General features: G+C 42.3%; 1 protein-coding gene across 1 annotated transcript in view; it reads right to left on the bottom strand.

The window, feature by feature from the left end:
* The window catches only part of CGNL1 (cingulin like 1), a 159,221-nt gene that overhangs the window by 101,265 nt on the left and 40,751 nt on the right, over positions 1–17,205 (bottom strand). Inside the window, exons 2-3 of the mRNA XM_045530064.1 lie at positions 1,701–3,317; positions 847–941 (exon numbers count right to left, since the gene is read on the bottom strand). Of these exons, the coding sequence (XP_045386020.1) occupies positions 847–941; positions 1,701–3,302 (1,697 nt within the window). The 5' untranslated portion in view covers positions 3,303–3,317. The remainder of the gene's footprint in view (positions 1–846; positions 942–1,700; positions 3,318–17,205) is intronic.

Raw genomic sequence — 17,205 nt, 5'->3', positions numbered from 1 at the left:
AAAAATTTAAAAATAAAACAAAAAATTTTAAAAATTTTAAAAATCAAAAGTTCTTCAACTTAATCCCTTCACAGGGAGATACTAATAACTATTCACAGTTCTTAGCTAGAAGAATCTTTTTTGTTACAATACTGGCAAATATTAATAAATGCAAGGCAAGATACAAAAATATAAAATGTTTTGATACAGATGAATATTTGCCAAGTGGCTCATTTTTACTCATGTCAGGCTATAAAGGTTTTCTTCTTCTTCTTCTTCTTAATCATATCTGATGAGAGAACTGAAACAGAAACTTCAAATTCCTCGCCTAGTCCAGCACAGTATCTAAGGACTGAAACCAAGATTATTCCAACTCAACCCCCAAGATAAGTATGGAAAGTGTTGCTTTTAAATGACTCACACATACTTTAGAAATAATGGCAGTAGGGGCTCCTGGCCAGCCTTCACTCTGGGGAGGGAAGGGGTGTTCTCACTGGCAACTTCTGATTAGGGGTGGTTGAGAACTACCATGCACGAAAGAACTCAAGGTGATGGCAGACTTGATTCAAACCTGAACAGCAGACACTCTTCCTATCTTTGAATTTGTTTTGGAAACAGTAAAGGGTTGTTTAAAAAATATAATCATTTTTAACCTTTAATGTACAACACCTTTTGCTACACTCCCCTCCCCCAGCCCCTACCACCCAAGACTTAAATGCTGTCGTGAAAACTTCAGCCATTGAGTCTTTACCCTCCAGTGGCTCACGCAGGGCAGAAGGAAAGGTAAAATATAAAGGGCCTCAGAAAAGGAAATTAAGAGCCCCACCAGAAATGTCAATGCTTTGCTCTTTGAGGAAAATCACTAACCCTTCTTTGAGGTAATTGTAAAGTATCTGCTTGGCCGTCTCCTCATTGGTTTGCTGAGTGAGCTCTTGCTGGCCCTTTAAGAGATCCGGTGTGGCCTGGAACAGAACGACTGTTATTAGACCACTAGACATTTCCGGGAAGAAGGCAAAACCCTGGAGCAGAGGCTCCTAAACACATTCCTCCTTTCCAAAAACAATGCCCCAGGTAAGCACCCTCATGGAACTTCTCCTCATCTCAATTTTCTCACCTGTAAATGGAGGTTAATAGTACCTATCTTCATACGGTTGGTGCAATCCTATAATATACAACACATAGTGCCTGGCACTTACCAACCTCGTTATCATTTTTATCAATATCATTATTTTTTATTGTTAACTACCCAAGCACTAAAGGTATCACTTATATTCCATCACTTTACATACAATTAACCTAAATTAGGATTAACCTAATTTCTCAGGCTAGAAATTAACTCGGTCCCTCGATTTCAGGAGGAAAATTAATATATCTACACAAACCTAACCACTGAAGCTCTGTGTGGAAACAAATTCTGCATCCTTTCAGATTTCACACATATACAAACAGAAAACTTGAGCCTCTCTGGAGAGTTGGACAAGTTACTTCACAGAAAGGTCACAAAGGGAATCCAGCTGTACTTGAAAGACCCCAGGAAACTACACAACTGGTAATGGGACATCATTGGTAGGACATAAACCGGTCCTGAAAAAATCAGATGTGCAACTCCTGATTCAAGATTGAGGGTATGAATTCCCATGACCTCCTGCAGCATGAGTACATCATTTAGATCACTTAGAAAGAAAAAAAACAAAACAAGACAGGAATCACACTTGTGTTACCTGAATATTTGAGGTGGAAGGAAATGTCTTCACAGAAATTTTCTTGGCACCAGAATCAGGTGAGGTTGCTACGGCCCGATTCTGTAAGAGCAGCGTAGCAGTGGCTGTTTTTATTTCCTCCTCCTTTTTACCCTGCGCTGGGAGGGAAGACCCACGAATCGATGTGCTTTCCTGACTACCTTTGGTTTCCAGAACTTTCCCACTTTTGTTCTGCTGGGGAGGCCTGGGGTGGGCACACTGAGCACCGTGGGCTGCTCCCTGCAGCTTTGCAAAGGTGCGGCCCATGCTTTGTCTCCCACGGTGCTCATGAGCCGGTGCCCTCTGCGGGCACACCTGGGACGGCCGCAGGAGGTGTTCGCTTGACTTGCCCAAGTTCCTACTAAATTCAGTCAGGTACTCCGGGTTCCCCTGGAGACCAAACGGAAAGGCACTATCCACACTTCTGGATCTTTTCCTGTCATCTGGACTGATTCTGTTTCGCTTCCCAGACCTTCCTCTTCTCTGAAGCCCAGGTTTTTGGTCAAATTTTTCAATTAACTGATCCACACCTGGAATTGATCCCGTATCGATATCCCGCCCGGTTCCTGGCAAGAAGGGGATATACCTTCTGTTTTCGTGACGGTTGACATTGTCAGCATGGATGGCACAGTCCTGATCGTCCAGTAGAAACCTGTACAGAGAGGTGGCTGAAGTGGGAGTTGTCGATGACGAGGACGACCTCCGGGACCGAGCTCCGTCCAGGATGGGTCCCGCGGAATCTTGCCGCCGGAAGGGAAGAACATCCGGCCTGGTTTTCTTGGCTTCGGGGTGGGCGTGTGGGCTGTGGGCAGGCAGGGGCCTCCCGCCAGGGGAAAGGGCCTCTTCTCCCACCCCCTCCTTGGTGCAGCTCTGCACGTTCACACACACCGAGGTCTGCTTTTTGGGGTCATCGATGACCACAGAGCTGCATAAACGAATGGCTGTCACACTGGATCTGGCCAGGTCTTCCAAGGGAGGGCTGGTAGGCTGGGAAGTGCTGGGTTTGGGAAAGCAAGTCCAAGGCTTCTTATTGTTGGTATCTTCTTCTGTTAAAGTTTTTAGCCAATTACTCTCAGGAGGTTGGTGGTTTTGTAAGTTCAACTCACTCTTTTCAGGGTCGTAAGGCTGCAAAAGCTCTGGATGCTTCTGAAAGTTCAGCACATGGGATGTCTTCATGGGCCCATCTTTGCCATCTAGAACTCCATTCTTGCCCTCGTGGAGAGAGGGCTGTTTCAGGTTTTTTGCTGGGCTGGGTTGGGCATATGGGTTTTCTGGGAGCTGCAATTCTGCACTGTTCCTTGTTAGCACAGGACCATTGCTGGAATGTAGAGGAAGGTTATTGATCATTGGAGATGGAAATGGTGGCCCATTTTCAGAAAAAGATGTGCCTGCTAGACACCGCTCCGTGTTATTCAGGACTATGTAGGGGTGGCCATCGATCCCCTGGACCCTAATACTGACGCCATAGGAGCCTGCCTTAGCGTGCTGTGAATTCCTGGATCTTTTGGTTTCATCACTTGCAAGTCTCAGATGGACCCCGTATTCCTGCTGCACATGTTGATATTCTCCGAAATACAGCTCCATGGTTCACTGTTCCAGCTACCAGGGAGAAATGGGGACATTAAGTTAGAATTACATCTATTTAAATGAAGATTGGAATAATTATGAGGGGGAAACTTCAAAGTTCAAAGAAGACAAGACACTTTAAACAGCAAAGACACTTCAGAACCAAATGCTGAACTGCAGCCCTCTCCTGACCCTGACCCGGCCAAACAAGCCCTTCTGGCCACCCTCTGGCCACCCTCGAGCCCACGCATGACCTTTGTGTTTGTCAACTCTGGGCTTGAACCCTGGCCTGAGGGTAGACAACTGGTGTAACGACCTGACACCTTTGGCATAACTTCATTATTCTGTTTCTAGCTTGTGGCTGATTGGATTGCATTTTTGCCCCTTAGTTGGTTTCCTCACACTTTATGCTATTTATTTTTAACCAATAGGACATTCCATTTACCAGCATTTGAGAATTAGGTAATTTTCCATGGAAATAATTAAGAGCTAAGGAATTCTGATGCTCACCATTCTTCTTTTTTTCCTATTCTGTTCATTTTCCTCTCAAAACACTTTTAGGGCTTTTTTAATGCACAATCCTGCTTTGCAATGTTTAACACTAGCTATTTAAATACAATGTTTAAAACATTTTGACTCTAAGCAATCAGCTGTTTGTGAAACTGACAGTGAGATTAGATGATTAAAATTTTCCGTCTTTTTTTCTGTACCAAAAAAGGTCCAGGAGCATATTGATCTGAAAAATGTTTAAAAAAAGAAAAAAAAGAAAAAAGAAATGGAGATGACTCAGAGTTCTTCATTTTGTGATAGGTCCTGAAGCCACGAATAGTTGCCTTCACCTTTCTGGTGTGTGACCAGTCTCGTCACATGACCGCAGACAGCTCACCAAGCAGGACGCCCACCCTACCCACGCTCTGTGGTCCTCCCAGCAGAAATTCACCTCTGTTACTCTGAAAAGCTCCAACAGCGAAGGAGACCCAGGAAGAGCAGCAACAACTGTTCACAGATAACAGCTGTCTCATTTCTTTCACTTTTAGAAGCCTCTTGGAGTTTTCTTTCTATTCTGGAGTCAATCTGGTGGCATATTTTCCAAGAAAATCAACTATTTGATCCACATTTTCAAATTTATTTCCACGGTTTCACAAAGTATAAATAATTTCATTTCTTCTATATCTATTTCTTATTATCTACTTCTGTGCTTTCTTCTCTTATTTCTTGATTACACTAGTAGAATATGTGTACATATTCTTTTAATTGTTGTTTGCCTAAAGAACTAGCTCCTAGATTTATCATTCTTTTTCTTTAATTTTCTATGTCACTGAGTTCTGGCTTGATCTTTATTATTTCCTTCTGCTTTCTTTCATTTTATTTTGTTGTTCTATTTCCAACTTCTTGACTTGGATGCCTCATTTGTTTATTTTCTTTCTTTAATTTAGTCACATAAATTGTGGTATGTAACTGTGTCACTTAGGAATTATGTCAGCTCAGACTAACAAAGAGACTCAGAATAGCAGTTTAAGACTTAAGTTAGGATTTTTTGCTTAGAGGTAGGAAGTCCAGGGCTGGAATAGACTCCAGGATATTTAGGAGGATCACCTCTTTTATCTTTCCACTCATCTATTTTTGACATATAGTAGACACCTTATGATTACAAGATGGCTGAGCCTGCAACACATACACCAGAGGCTTAGGCCAGATGAGTCAACTTCCTTTTTACAGAGCTTTCCTGGAAGCCCACCCACCAATAGCCGCTTATATCTCATTGGTGAGAACTTAATCACATGGCCACCCTCAGCTGAAGGGAGGTTGGGAAATAGATTTTTTAGCTGGTTGTTGATGCTCTAAACAAAATCAGTTTTCTGTTAGTAAAAAGAGAGAGGAGAATGAACATTGGGGAGGCAGCCAACAGTTTCCACCACAGTAATGTTTCTATTACTATTTTCTAGATAGTTTCCATTTGGGGTTTTGATTTCTTCTTTGACCCAAGAGTTGTTTTTGAGAAAGTTTTTTCACATCCAGTATTTTGTTGTTGTGTTGTTTTGGCTTGGAGAGTCTTTATTTCTAAATGTTGTTAACTTCCACTTGTATTGTGGTCAGAAAATGAAGTCTCTACTATTTCTTCCTTTTTAAATTTACTGAGGTTTCCTTTGTGGGCAAATATATGGACAATTTTTTGTCAATGTTTCACAGGTGCTGGGTGTAGTTTCCATTTTAAGTTACAGCATTCAAAATCTATCCATTAGTACAACCTTAACAATTATTTAGTGCAGCTATAGCATATCCTTACCCGTTTTGCCTCTCTGATTTGTCCGGGGGCTTTCTGGATACATTCAGTCTCCTACTGCTTGCATGGTGCTATCAGTTTTGCTTGGTGGTTTTTCCTTTAAATATAAAACATATCCCCTCCTGTTCTACAGATAGGAACAACTTGGAGAGGTACATTCATCTGCAATGTTTATCTTCTCACCAATTCCAAATATTTCATTAGGTCTACTTTCACTTTCATCAGAGTTATACTAACATTTTTAAATAATTGAATTTTTAATTGGAGTAAAACAAGATATAATGAAAACCTATACTCTCCAGCTTCCTTTCCCCAGTCTCAAATACGTTCCCCAGAAAAAAATAACTGCAAAGTTTAGCTGTTTCTTCTAGTACTTACCTCCATGTTGCTAAAGAATATTCCTAACTATGATTTCTCATCAGTTTATGTGGTAGATGACACACCATACATAAAAAAATTTCTCATTCTGCTAGCCTCCCAATAAAATCAAGAATCAACTGTTTACATTATTATGTTACATAAATATTTTTCACTAAGGAGCCAAGTGGTCATCTTTCCTTTCTCACAAAACGTTTGCTTTTCTGGAGTTAATAACTTGTCTTGTTTTCTATATACCTATTCTTAAATCCTTCCATCAGCTACGTCTATCTGTTAGATGCTCACCGGCATTCCTTTCCAAACGATCAAAGCATCAGATAACGTGCTAATCTTTCCCCCTGCTGACCTCCCTGTTGCAGCCTTCCATCCTCCTGCCCTATGTTAGGGTCTCTGCTCTCTTCCTTTTGTGCTAATATTATTTTCCTGAGTCTCATGGCTTTCTCTTTCTCAGTTTACCCAATTAGTCTCATAGAACGCACTTCCAACAGAGTTCTAAGAAAAGGTCCAAGGGAGTTTTTGAGCCCTTGTATTTTGAAAAATGTCTTTATTCTATGCTTACTTTTGATTGATAGATTTAGAGTCTAGATTCGAAATAATTTCCCTCAGATTTTTTACTCCAATACCAGCTTCCAGGGATGCTGTTAGAAATTCTGATGCTTTTATGAAATCCATTCCTTTGTGTATGACCCGCTTGCTTTTCTCTGAAAGTTTTTAGGACCTGTTCTTTATCACTGGTGTTCTGAAATTTCACAATGACATACCCAGGTATGGCTTTTATAAAATTGGGCACTTTTATAAAACGTAGGCACTTAACATATTCTTTCCACTCGAAAATTCATGTCTTTAGTTCTACAAAATGCGCTTGCATTCTTCCCGTGACAATGTTCAGAGAACCATTTTATTCTGTTTTTGGTTTTTGCATCTACTATAATATTAATAGTAATGTTGAATCTTTTAGACCAAATTTCAATTTTTTTCTTTTCTACTTTTTAACTCCATCTTTTTTGTTCTACTATTTGAGAGATATATCCCCAATATTTTTTAAATCCAAGTATTTAATTTGTAATTTCCAATAGCTCTTTCTTGTTCTTTGCTTCTCTTTCATAAATGCTATTCTTATTTTAGATACGAAATAGCTTCTCTCTCCCTCTGAAGATAACTATAACTTTTTCCAAAAAACATGTTTTCCCTGCTTTCTGAAACATTTCCACCTTCTGCAAGATTTCTCTTTTTCCGTTTGTTTTGGTCCCTGCCTTTCATATTGAAGGCTTTCCTACTGTGAGTGGTAATCCTTGGCTGCTGATCCTATTTAAGAGTGAAGTACCAAAGCAGACTGGAGGCTCTGCATGTGTGCAGAGGGCAATTAATGGTGGGGGGCGGAGGGAGCGAGCTTTCCACTAAAGAACCCACAAATTTCAGTATTGGGGGGAATCATTTTCTGGAGCCATTCAGTTTCTTAAGAATCCTGCACTCCCTTGCTGGGGCTGCACATACCTGGCTGCTAGGCCTTCTGGGACAGGGCAGGAGAAGGCCCACTAGAGGCCCCAGCTGTCACAAATGACCCTATTTTCAGTTATCCGTGCGTGCCTTCAACACCTTTGCAGTTCCATTTCTCCAGGGAACAGACCTCCAGGCTGCTGTTGGGGTTGGGAGAGGGCAGGGCCAGGGTGCAGAGAAGGATGTAGAGGTCTAGTTACTCCAGGTCTCAAGGCTCTTAAATACCTCCCTGGATTCCAGCCTGTCTCCCCAGGCTTCTACAGTACCAGATGCCCTAGCGCCTTGGTTCAGTGCTGCAGGCACTTGCAGTGTTGGAGTCTTCTCTCCCCAACCTGGTGGTCATGCCTCCACGGCTGGGGAAATCTCCACTCAATCTCCACTACCATTCTGTGCCTGGTGTAGGTTTAAACATCTTATATTCCTTTACTATTGAATGGGATTTTGAAAAGGAGATCAACTTTTAAACTCATCTAGCTTGACCAGGCTAATAATATTGTAAAACACCTCAGTACCAAGGACAAGTCCAGCCGGCGTGCACAGATGGAGCGATGCCCAAGGCTGAGACTAAAATGACCGGGCGTCCTGACCTCTTTTTTCTGAGCAGGGTTGGCATGTTTTATTTTGGATCTCTGGAAGCATTTGTGTTTATTAAAGTTTATAACGATTTTTTTTTTTAACAGAAGAGCTTCTTTTCGTGTGTGTAGGATTTACTAAATGGAGTTGTTTTGCTCACCAATAATCTGTTCTTATGCTGACAGCTTTTCAATGAAAATATTTCCTCTAATATTTATTAATAAAATTCTTGCCTAGGGTTTTATAGTCCTTTTCAATAGCTGCTGCTACTACAGTCAACACTAATTACATTTCAATCTTTGAATAAGGCCACCTTGGCTTATTATAATCTTAGCTCCCTGTTGGTAAATTAATCCTCATATTTGAATTTCATGACATGTCCACAATTTACATTTCCTTGACAACAAACCTCAATCCAATATTTTCAGGGAACAATATTTCTCAGCTGGGCACTGGTGTCTTAAGCAAATGTGGATTTCCTTCCCAATCAAAGTGTAAACACTGAATTAATTAATGAATTTAAGGACAGCTGTTCCTCACTTCCAGGCACTGGGCCACGTTTACAATCCTAATGCACACCACAGACACGCTTGGCATTGGGGACCAAGCCCAACCAAGGGCTTACATAATTTGGCAGTAAATGTTGATCAATTGCCAGGATGCAACATTGTGGCGCTTGGCAAATAAAAGTGGTGTTTTGGAGTGGAAATAATACTTTATGAAAAGACTGCTAAATGATGATAATTGCTTTAGTTAGCAAGATCAATGAGCGTGTTTGTAAGAACAAAGAGCTTAGCTCTTGGAAGAACTATGAACATATGCCAGATAGAAATATTTCCTCTCTCCGGGCCATCACATGTTATCAGCTGAGCGTGGAGATTAGTCACGTAATGCTGGTCCACACACAACCACCTCACCACTAATTCTCAGTGGCACCTCCAGGCCCTGCATGCATATTCACCAGCCATTCCGGGGCCCTCACAGCTACCGAGGAATTCAACCAGGCAATCTGAAACCTTTATGCCATGGCTTGCCCTTCCCTCCTGAGGAAAATGGTCCCGAAGAGCCAGGCCAGGCTGGCCCAAGCGCCCAGCATAGTACCTGGCATGGGGGAGACACTCCACATACATTCGCTTTGAAGAAATCATTCTCTTTTATCATACCAGTCATTTAAAAGAGCATCTAAAGCAGGAGCAGGGAGCTAATGAGCTTCAGCGCAGTCTTGAGCTTAATTTCAGGAAATAAGTGAGCCACCAACCTAAAAGTAATTTCCCGAGTGGGGTCCTGTGGCTGTCTCACGCAGAGGGAAGCCACTGCTAGTCTGATGATAAACACAGGTTCAAACCTCTAAATAGTGGACAAAACATTTACTTCTAAAGGATTTGTCTATAGGACTGGTGGGAAGACAGGATTTCGTGTGGGATATGCACAGTAGAACCTCAACTAGACAAAAGCAAAAGATCAGCATGGAAAACCCAAGACAAGCAAAATACACACTGGTTCAATGCATTCCCTAACATGACAGAAAGAGGCAGCCTTACCTAAACCAAGCTTTATGTTCTACCTATCTCTCTCTCTCTTTCTCTATTTATATGTTTAGTAGCACAAATGTTGGAAGCTGATCAAACTTTTAATATTTCAAAGGAAGTGTCTTTGCACACAGTCAAGCCTTCAGAACTCCCTGGGAAAACAATTTCAAAAATAAACCTGAGGTTTGAAAATGAAAGCAGAGTTGCTGTCTACTTTACACAGTTTAGTATGGTCTGAATCTCTTTTAATGAGCCTGATAACCAAAACTTTACTATTTTGGGAAAAAAAATTAAATGTTTAATACTGAGTGCTGTAGCTTCTCCTTAAACTCAGTTTGTACAACAAAGGATGGTGTCAAAAAATAAAAGCCAAGCCTGTACAAAGGCTCCTTTTGCTAGGGTTGGAGACCTAGGAGAATCATCCAGGAATTTGAAGATTAGGAGTCACTGGGACTTTCTCATCTGACCATGTGTGGCTGGGCCCTGGGAGCGCAGACACCAAGCTGGCTTTCCTTCCAGGACTCCCCACTTCCCTCTGGAAGTTTGCCTCCCTCACTTCCCCATGGGAGGGTCTCCAGCCGTCCAACTTCTCCTGATCCCATGTCTCTTAATTGATTAGCAAGTATACCACCACTTAATTTATGGTGCTCATGTGTTCCCAATTTAATTTATATCATTTTTAATAATTTATATTAATTTAATAAATTAATATTAATTAATGTTTTGTGTTCCTCACAGTCCCTGAAAAATGCAGAATTCATTGTCCAAAAAGAGAATTTAAGATATGTCATTCATCCTTTTCATCTCTTGACCCTTGAAATGATTTCTCCCAGCAACACAAAGCTAAGCCACATTTACTTACAGTTCTGAGGCTAGGGCAGGAAACATTGTAACATTTGGCTCAAGTCAAATACTGGCTCTGGACAAGTTCTTTAATTTCTCTGAGTGTTTTCCTATTTCTAAAGTCAGATTATCAATGATGACCTCATAAGGTAATTGGGAAAATTAAATCATACATTGTATGCTAAAGGAAATGACAGGAATCTGGAACCAAAAAAAGAAATTCAATGTGGCATTTACGGCCACATGAAAACTGACTTTGTTCACAAAATGTTTTTAAACACTTATGAGGCAGAGGCTAAAAACCCCACTGGTTAACAAAACAGCCATTAACCACTAACATCCTAAAATAATGTATTAACTAATTACGAAATGAGCAAACTGAGAAACTAAAGTGCAATGTTGTGTCCATAGTGAAGATTTAATGAATATCTATTAAATATCTAAATATCTATAAATGCACATCTTCATCTCCCCGTGTGCACAGAAAAGGTCTTATCCAGACTTAACAGATCCATGCCATTTGTGCTACAGTTTCCTACATGAAGCCTAAGCCCAAAATATATCAATAAAGGGTCATCACCACATTCCCTCTCTAAGCCCAAATCCGGCTTCAGAATCCTCCTCAACACCACAGTCACTGTCAATTGACCAGTGTAGACACAAAATAAAACCCACTTGCCATCCCTCATATATAATACTTACCTAATCCTACACTGAAACCAAAATGTCTAAGAAATAAATTACCTGCTAAAACCAAGTAGAGTCTTCTTAGATTTCTCAAGTGTTGTTACTAGTTTCCCTGTAGTCCGCTCAGCACTGACAAACTATTTAAACTCAGGGCACACCCTGTGCTCATGTTCACATTATTGGCATTACACAGGGCCACCAAGAAGAAGGGAACACTTTTGAAAGTACCCGGCAAGAGAAGCTTCTATCCTCACACTGTGCAGCGAGACCCTGTTTTCATGACCTTTATTTTCAATATTTTTTTTCCCTCCAGTAAAAAACTGTCTCCCTTCAGCTATGAAAAGCCTGTTCTTTCTTCGAGGCTCACCAACTCCAGCAGCTTCTGACTCTTCTCTGGCCTTCCAGCAGTCAGCACTGCAGGGCTCAGCACAGGCTACCCAGTGGCAGCTTCTCTGGGAGACCAATTTTGTCCCCAAAACTACATCTTAAGTTTTTTCAACCGATTCTGAGCCAGACACACACGTCCTCCCTCCACCGAGCCAGGCATGGTGCTGGATGCTTTATATCATCCCATCTGATCAGATTCTCACAGAACCTATGTTCTCCGCTTTGACACGTGTACATTCCGATGGGTCAGTAATTTCCTCCAAAATCTCACACCTAGGTGAGGGGCCGCACTGGGATTTAGACCCAGACCCTGTCTCTAAGACCTGAACTCTTCCTTGGGCAGCGACTATATTTTTGTTTTCCTGCCTCCCACGGTATCTGGTACAATTATGCTTCACAGCCATGGGAGGGCTGTGGACCAAAGCATGTCACACCATGCCCCGCCGCACTGGTGTGCCAGCAAGGCGACCTCTCGTCCCTCAGATCTCAGTGGAGTGTCGCTCCTTGGCAAACCCTTCCTCTTTGCCATACTCCCAGCACCCAGAAGAGTGTTCCACGCATCAATAAATGAATGAATGAACAAACCATGTTCAATGCACACAGCTCTCTGAATTCCCTTTTAAAATTTGAACAATGTAAACAAAAAAAAACATCAAGGTTTTCATAACAGATGCCCATCCTTCAGGCACCTCCAACGGGAATATTTATTACTGTTTAAAACATGAGAACCAGATCCACAGCTTCACTGTGGCTTTTCTTCCCACCTCCAGCCTCCACGTCACAAGGTGTGTATGTTCCAAAAGTAGAAAACAGGCCCTGGGGTTATCAAGTATCTCTTAAGAGAAGAGAAGGGACGTTGTAGAATTCCAGCAAGGCCAGCTGTAACAAGCCTGGTTCTCAGAACATCCTCCAAGAAGACTTTTGCAAAGTGAATTCCAAAGCTAAATATTTTCCCCTGGAATATGTTGTACTTTCTGCAAGATATCTCTGCTCTTGGTCACTTAAAACAAGAGATCCAAACAGGGAAACCTGTCTCTTTGTCATCAGGGAAAAGGATGAGAGAATTTGCATCATAAGTGAACTTGGTCAAATGAATGCAAAATCCAGAGCCACCCGGGAAGCATTCACACCATGCAGTCTTCCCACTTCCCTGCTGTTTGCCCCGTCCCAGAGAGACGATGCTATAAATGACAGGCACCTGGATTTGTCCACAGAAACCTACTGAAAATCATGTAGTGTGACTCTTAAATAGACCATAACTCTGTGTAGTCACCCAAAATATTAAAAAATAAAATTAAAATAAGCCTTCTAAAACAGAAACCTAGCAGATTCCTACATGTGCAAATTCAGGTTCTCTATTGCATAAGACAATTATTACCCCAAACTTGAGATACCAAGGACTTCACTCCCCAGTAAGATCTTCTTCCCCAGAATTCTCTGGGGTGGGTGGCAGAGAAAGGGGCCACCCAAACTCAAACCTTAAAGTCACCCCAAACACACTGCACCTTGTTCTCACCAGTCACTCAGGTAACTGAAGAACTGGCCATGCATTCAGATACTGCAAGCATTTCTGTGGTCCCTTGCCCCTTTTCTCCTTCCTAAGTACCCCCACCCCATCCCAGCCCTCTTCTTCTGCCCCAGGGCCCCCTGGGATCACAGGTCTATATAGGTGGGCCCGCTAGCCTAAAACTGTATCTGGAAATGAACAGGGGAGAAACAAACACATATATTCAAATGAAATGTGTGAGGGAGAAGGAGCATTCAAGTCACCTTTCAAAGCAGGAATGTGTCTCCCGCTTGGCCCCATTTCCCAAGTGCAAAATCCCTTCCTCCCTGATGTCTAGGAGCCGGGGAAGGCAGAGGGGCTGGTGCACGAGTTAGCACTGGGAGTCCCAGCCTACATACCTCCCTAACTCATGCCCTAAAATTGGTGGGTAAAGGCCATCCACTCTATTATCTTTATTTCAGGTTTAAATATCATTATTTTATATACATGATGTTTTTCAATAATGAGAAATTAAATCAGCTGGGAACGGTGGCTCACACCTGTAATCCCAGCACTTTGGGAGGCCGAGGTAGGAGGATCACTCGAGGCCAGGAGTTTGAGACCAGCCTGGGCCCTACCTCTACAAAAAATTTAAAAATTAGCCAGGCCTGGTGGTGTGGGCCTGCAGTCCCAGCTACTCAGGAGGCTGAGGTGGGAGGATCATTCGAGCCCAGGAGTTCAGGGTTACAGTGAGCTATGATGGCTCCACTGCACTCCAGCCTGGGCTACAGAGTGAGACCCTGCCCTTAAAAAAAAGAAAAGAAAAACAGAAATTAAATCAGTAATCCAAAATTGAAGTGTCAATTATGTAAACAAATAAAACAAGGTATTACACATTTTAGCCTTTTAAGGTTTGTCAGTATATTCTTTTGTATTCATATGAACATGGATATTTTTAAATTTCACTCTTAAAAGCATGCTAAAATTTAATAGCCCACTCAGAGCCTATATTATCCTTATTTTGTTAAAAACAGCTTTTCACAAGCGCTTTTAGAATTTAAGAACTTTTCCTTTCCCTGTCCTCAGCCACACCTTCAATATTGCTTAATTCCTATTTTAGTCTTTCACAAGTTTGCATAATGTACAAATGCCTTTAAAGAAAAAGATTCTCAAAGACCTTCAGCGTTCATTTAATGTTTCTCATATGTACAAATATGAAACTATTCCAGCTCTTATGTTACCATAAAACCAAAACATATCTGCACATTAAATGTAAATACAATTATAAGACCAATATAACCCAAATTCGCAACACTAATTTAATATGCAGGGCAATGATAATTTTGTTGCAACTGTATCATACGTGTTGTGAACAGGAACTGCTACAGCACAAGTTCTCACCACTTCATCGCACGTGTGTTACCTTGTGCAATGGGATGCCTCCATTTCCACCACCTTTTTTTATTCAAACGACTATGAAACCTTATTTGTCCAGTCTGTCATAACACTATCTATTGGGCCTTCACATGGTGTGAAAGCATTGTTTGTGTGTTCTCTCTGCCTTGGTTCCATCCAATAGTTCATAATAATTAAAATACCATAATATATTCTGACATCCAGGCCACTATGAACATGGACATTGGAATTGAGTGGTAGTGTTGGTGGTCTTCAGCTTCTTCAGGATATGCTGATACTAGTGTTTTATTGAATTACTAACAAGTTCTTACCAACAGCCTATTACTACGCTAGGCACTCTTGGAGAGACAAGTCCTTGTCCCCACAGAGTTTACACCACAGTATGGAGAGACGATGAACGAGGAACCCATTAGACTGGTGAGCGTTCTGAAGATAGGGAGCGGTGGTGGTGGTGGTGAAGAACAGCCTCTCTGGGAAGGGAACGTTTAATTTGCAAGAGACGATGAGATCTTTGCCAGTGCCAGGTAGTGAGAAGAGCACGTCTAGAGCTCCCGAGGGAGGAAGGTGCGAGCAAGGCAGAGGATCGGAAAGAAAGCCCACCCGGCCCGAGCACCGCAGGAGACGCAAAGGGCAGGAACAGCTGAGGTCAGAGAAGCACGTGGGAGCCAAAGCGCAGGGTGTCGTGGGCCTCAGGGGGACTCTGGGGTGAGAGCTCACCAATAAGAGAAGCTCGGCTGAGAAATAACGTAGATAGAGAAGCTGAGGACAGAGCCCCAGCGCTGAGCCACACAGGTGCTCCATGCACCGGCAGTGCCAGCATCGCCTGGGAGCATGTTAGAAATGCAAAACCCTGGGCCCCACCCAGACCCACGGAATCCTTATCTGCCTTTAACACATCACACAGGATCTATGCTCTAGCACTCCAGTGTGGAAGAGAAGCAAAAGAGGCGAGCTGGCACAGACAACTGAGAAGGGGCAGCCAGTGCAAGGGGAGGAAACCCACGGACCAGAGTGTGATGTCCTGGGAGCCGAGAGAGAGAAGCTGGTGCCTCGAGAAGGAAGAAGGGGTCAAACAAGCCAAATGCTGCTAACACGCGGACGAAGCCCGGGCAGCAAGCACTGCGTGAGGCAGGATGGAGAGTGAAGGTGACCTTGGCAAGAACTTTGACACTGGGGTGGAAGGCACGGAAGCTCGACCAGACACAAAGATAAAAGGCTGCCAGAGAAAACTGAGATGCTTCCGTTGGCCCACCCCACACTCTCCCCTGCACCCCAGTATGAAATCTCTCCTATATTTGTCTCTTCTCTCCAGGGATGTGTTTGCAGCCTTGGGGTGGGGGTTGGGTGGGGTGGGGGTACAAATAAAAAGGCGTAACCTGGTATTTATGCTCCAAGAATTCTGAGCTGAGCTGTTACCTGATTTTATAGAATATTACTTTTTTCTTCCTTCTGGCAGTTGCCTGTCGTCCTGAGTTGCAGTTAACAAAAACCAATTGTAGAAGCACATAGAAATGCCTTTTTACTCTCGGAAAATCTTTAAAAAAAAAACACTGCTAAGAGAATCCCCCCTCCAAAAAAAAAATCACTCCTTTTCCTTCTACCCTACAGAACCCCTTGAGCTACTAACGCTCACTCCTGCCCCATCCTACTCCAGGTGGATGGGAACCTCCATAGAATCACATTCTAAAGGCAAAAAGCCTTTCAGGGACCACCTAACACACCCCTCACTTCCCTTGGATGAGCCATTATCAAGATCCCTAGTTCCAAGTTTTTAGACCCAGTCCTCTGCTCTGGGATCCATTTCCATCCCCGTCATCACTTTTCTTGTCCCAGTAACACAAGAGTAGCAATTCCAGTTTATTTTCCTCCACCTAAACCCAAAACTGACAGTCGATCCCTCATCTTTACCTTAGCCCACAACATGCAGCATGGGAGCAATTCTTTAGTTTGCAATAATAATAATAATAATAATAATAATAATAATAATAATAACAACAACATAATTAACTCTTAAATACCCTTACTAGGTACTATGTACCAAGTACTCATCTAAGTGCTTTTCCATTGAACATTAACCTACTCTGAACTGTAATGTCCAAAACAATCCTCTGGACATTAACCCAGTGTTGAACATTAACACATACACTTCATTTTGGGTGGTTTAACACACAGCGAATTGCAAAGAGACAGAAAGCATTTAAATGTCTTCATTTTCTCCTAGGGGCTCAATTTACAGAGGTCCTTGTATCAAAAACCAAAGTGCAATTTATTTTCCCGGGTAGATCTCTCCGCTGGGAGCCTCTGTGAGTCACCTGGGTGGAAATCGTGGGGTGAAACCCCGGACAAATTTACCCTGTTCTCTGACTGTCCTGAGGGTGGCAGGAAGCTGACACTGCTATCAAAACAGATGCCAAGTTGTGAAATAAAACAGGCAATAAAAGAAAAAAAAAATCACTACAAAGAAAGGAGAAAAAACTGAAGAGGAAAAAGGAAGAAACACAAAAGGGAAACAATGACAGGAAGTTCCTCCCTGGCAGTTAACTGTTTGTTTTGGTTTTTTTTTTAATCACCCATCTATAGAGTGTAGGGCCTGGCCTCAGCTTCATTTTGTCACCTAGGTGGATGACAGCTCCAGCGACTTCCCTACTTGTAAAATATGAGCTGACAGTTGTGGGGAGAAGACATGATGATCAATCTAAACACTGAGCAATAAAAGGAGAAACATTAAAAACCAACAATAGGCATCCTAGAGAAAAACTTCCCTCTAGGAAGCCCTTAACTTAGACCTTTGAACAATCAATCACTCACATCCATATTCATGATCCCCGCTAGGTCCCCACT

Source organism: Lemur catta, chromosome 1 (assembly GCF_020740605.2).
Source record: "Lemur catta isolate mLemCat1 chromosome 1, mLemCat1.pri, whole genome shotgun sequence".
NCBI lineage: Eukaryota > Metazoa > Chordata > Mammalia > Primates > Lemuridae > Lemur > Lemur catta.
The sequence above is the reverse complement of the archived record's forward strand: the minus strand, read 5'-3'. Positions and strand labels throughout refer to the sequence as shown.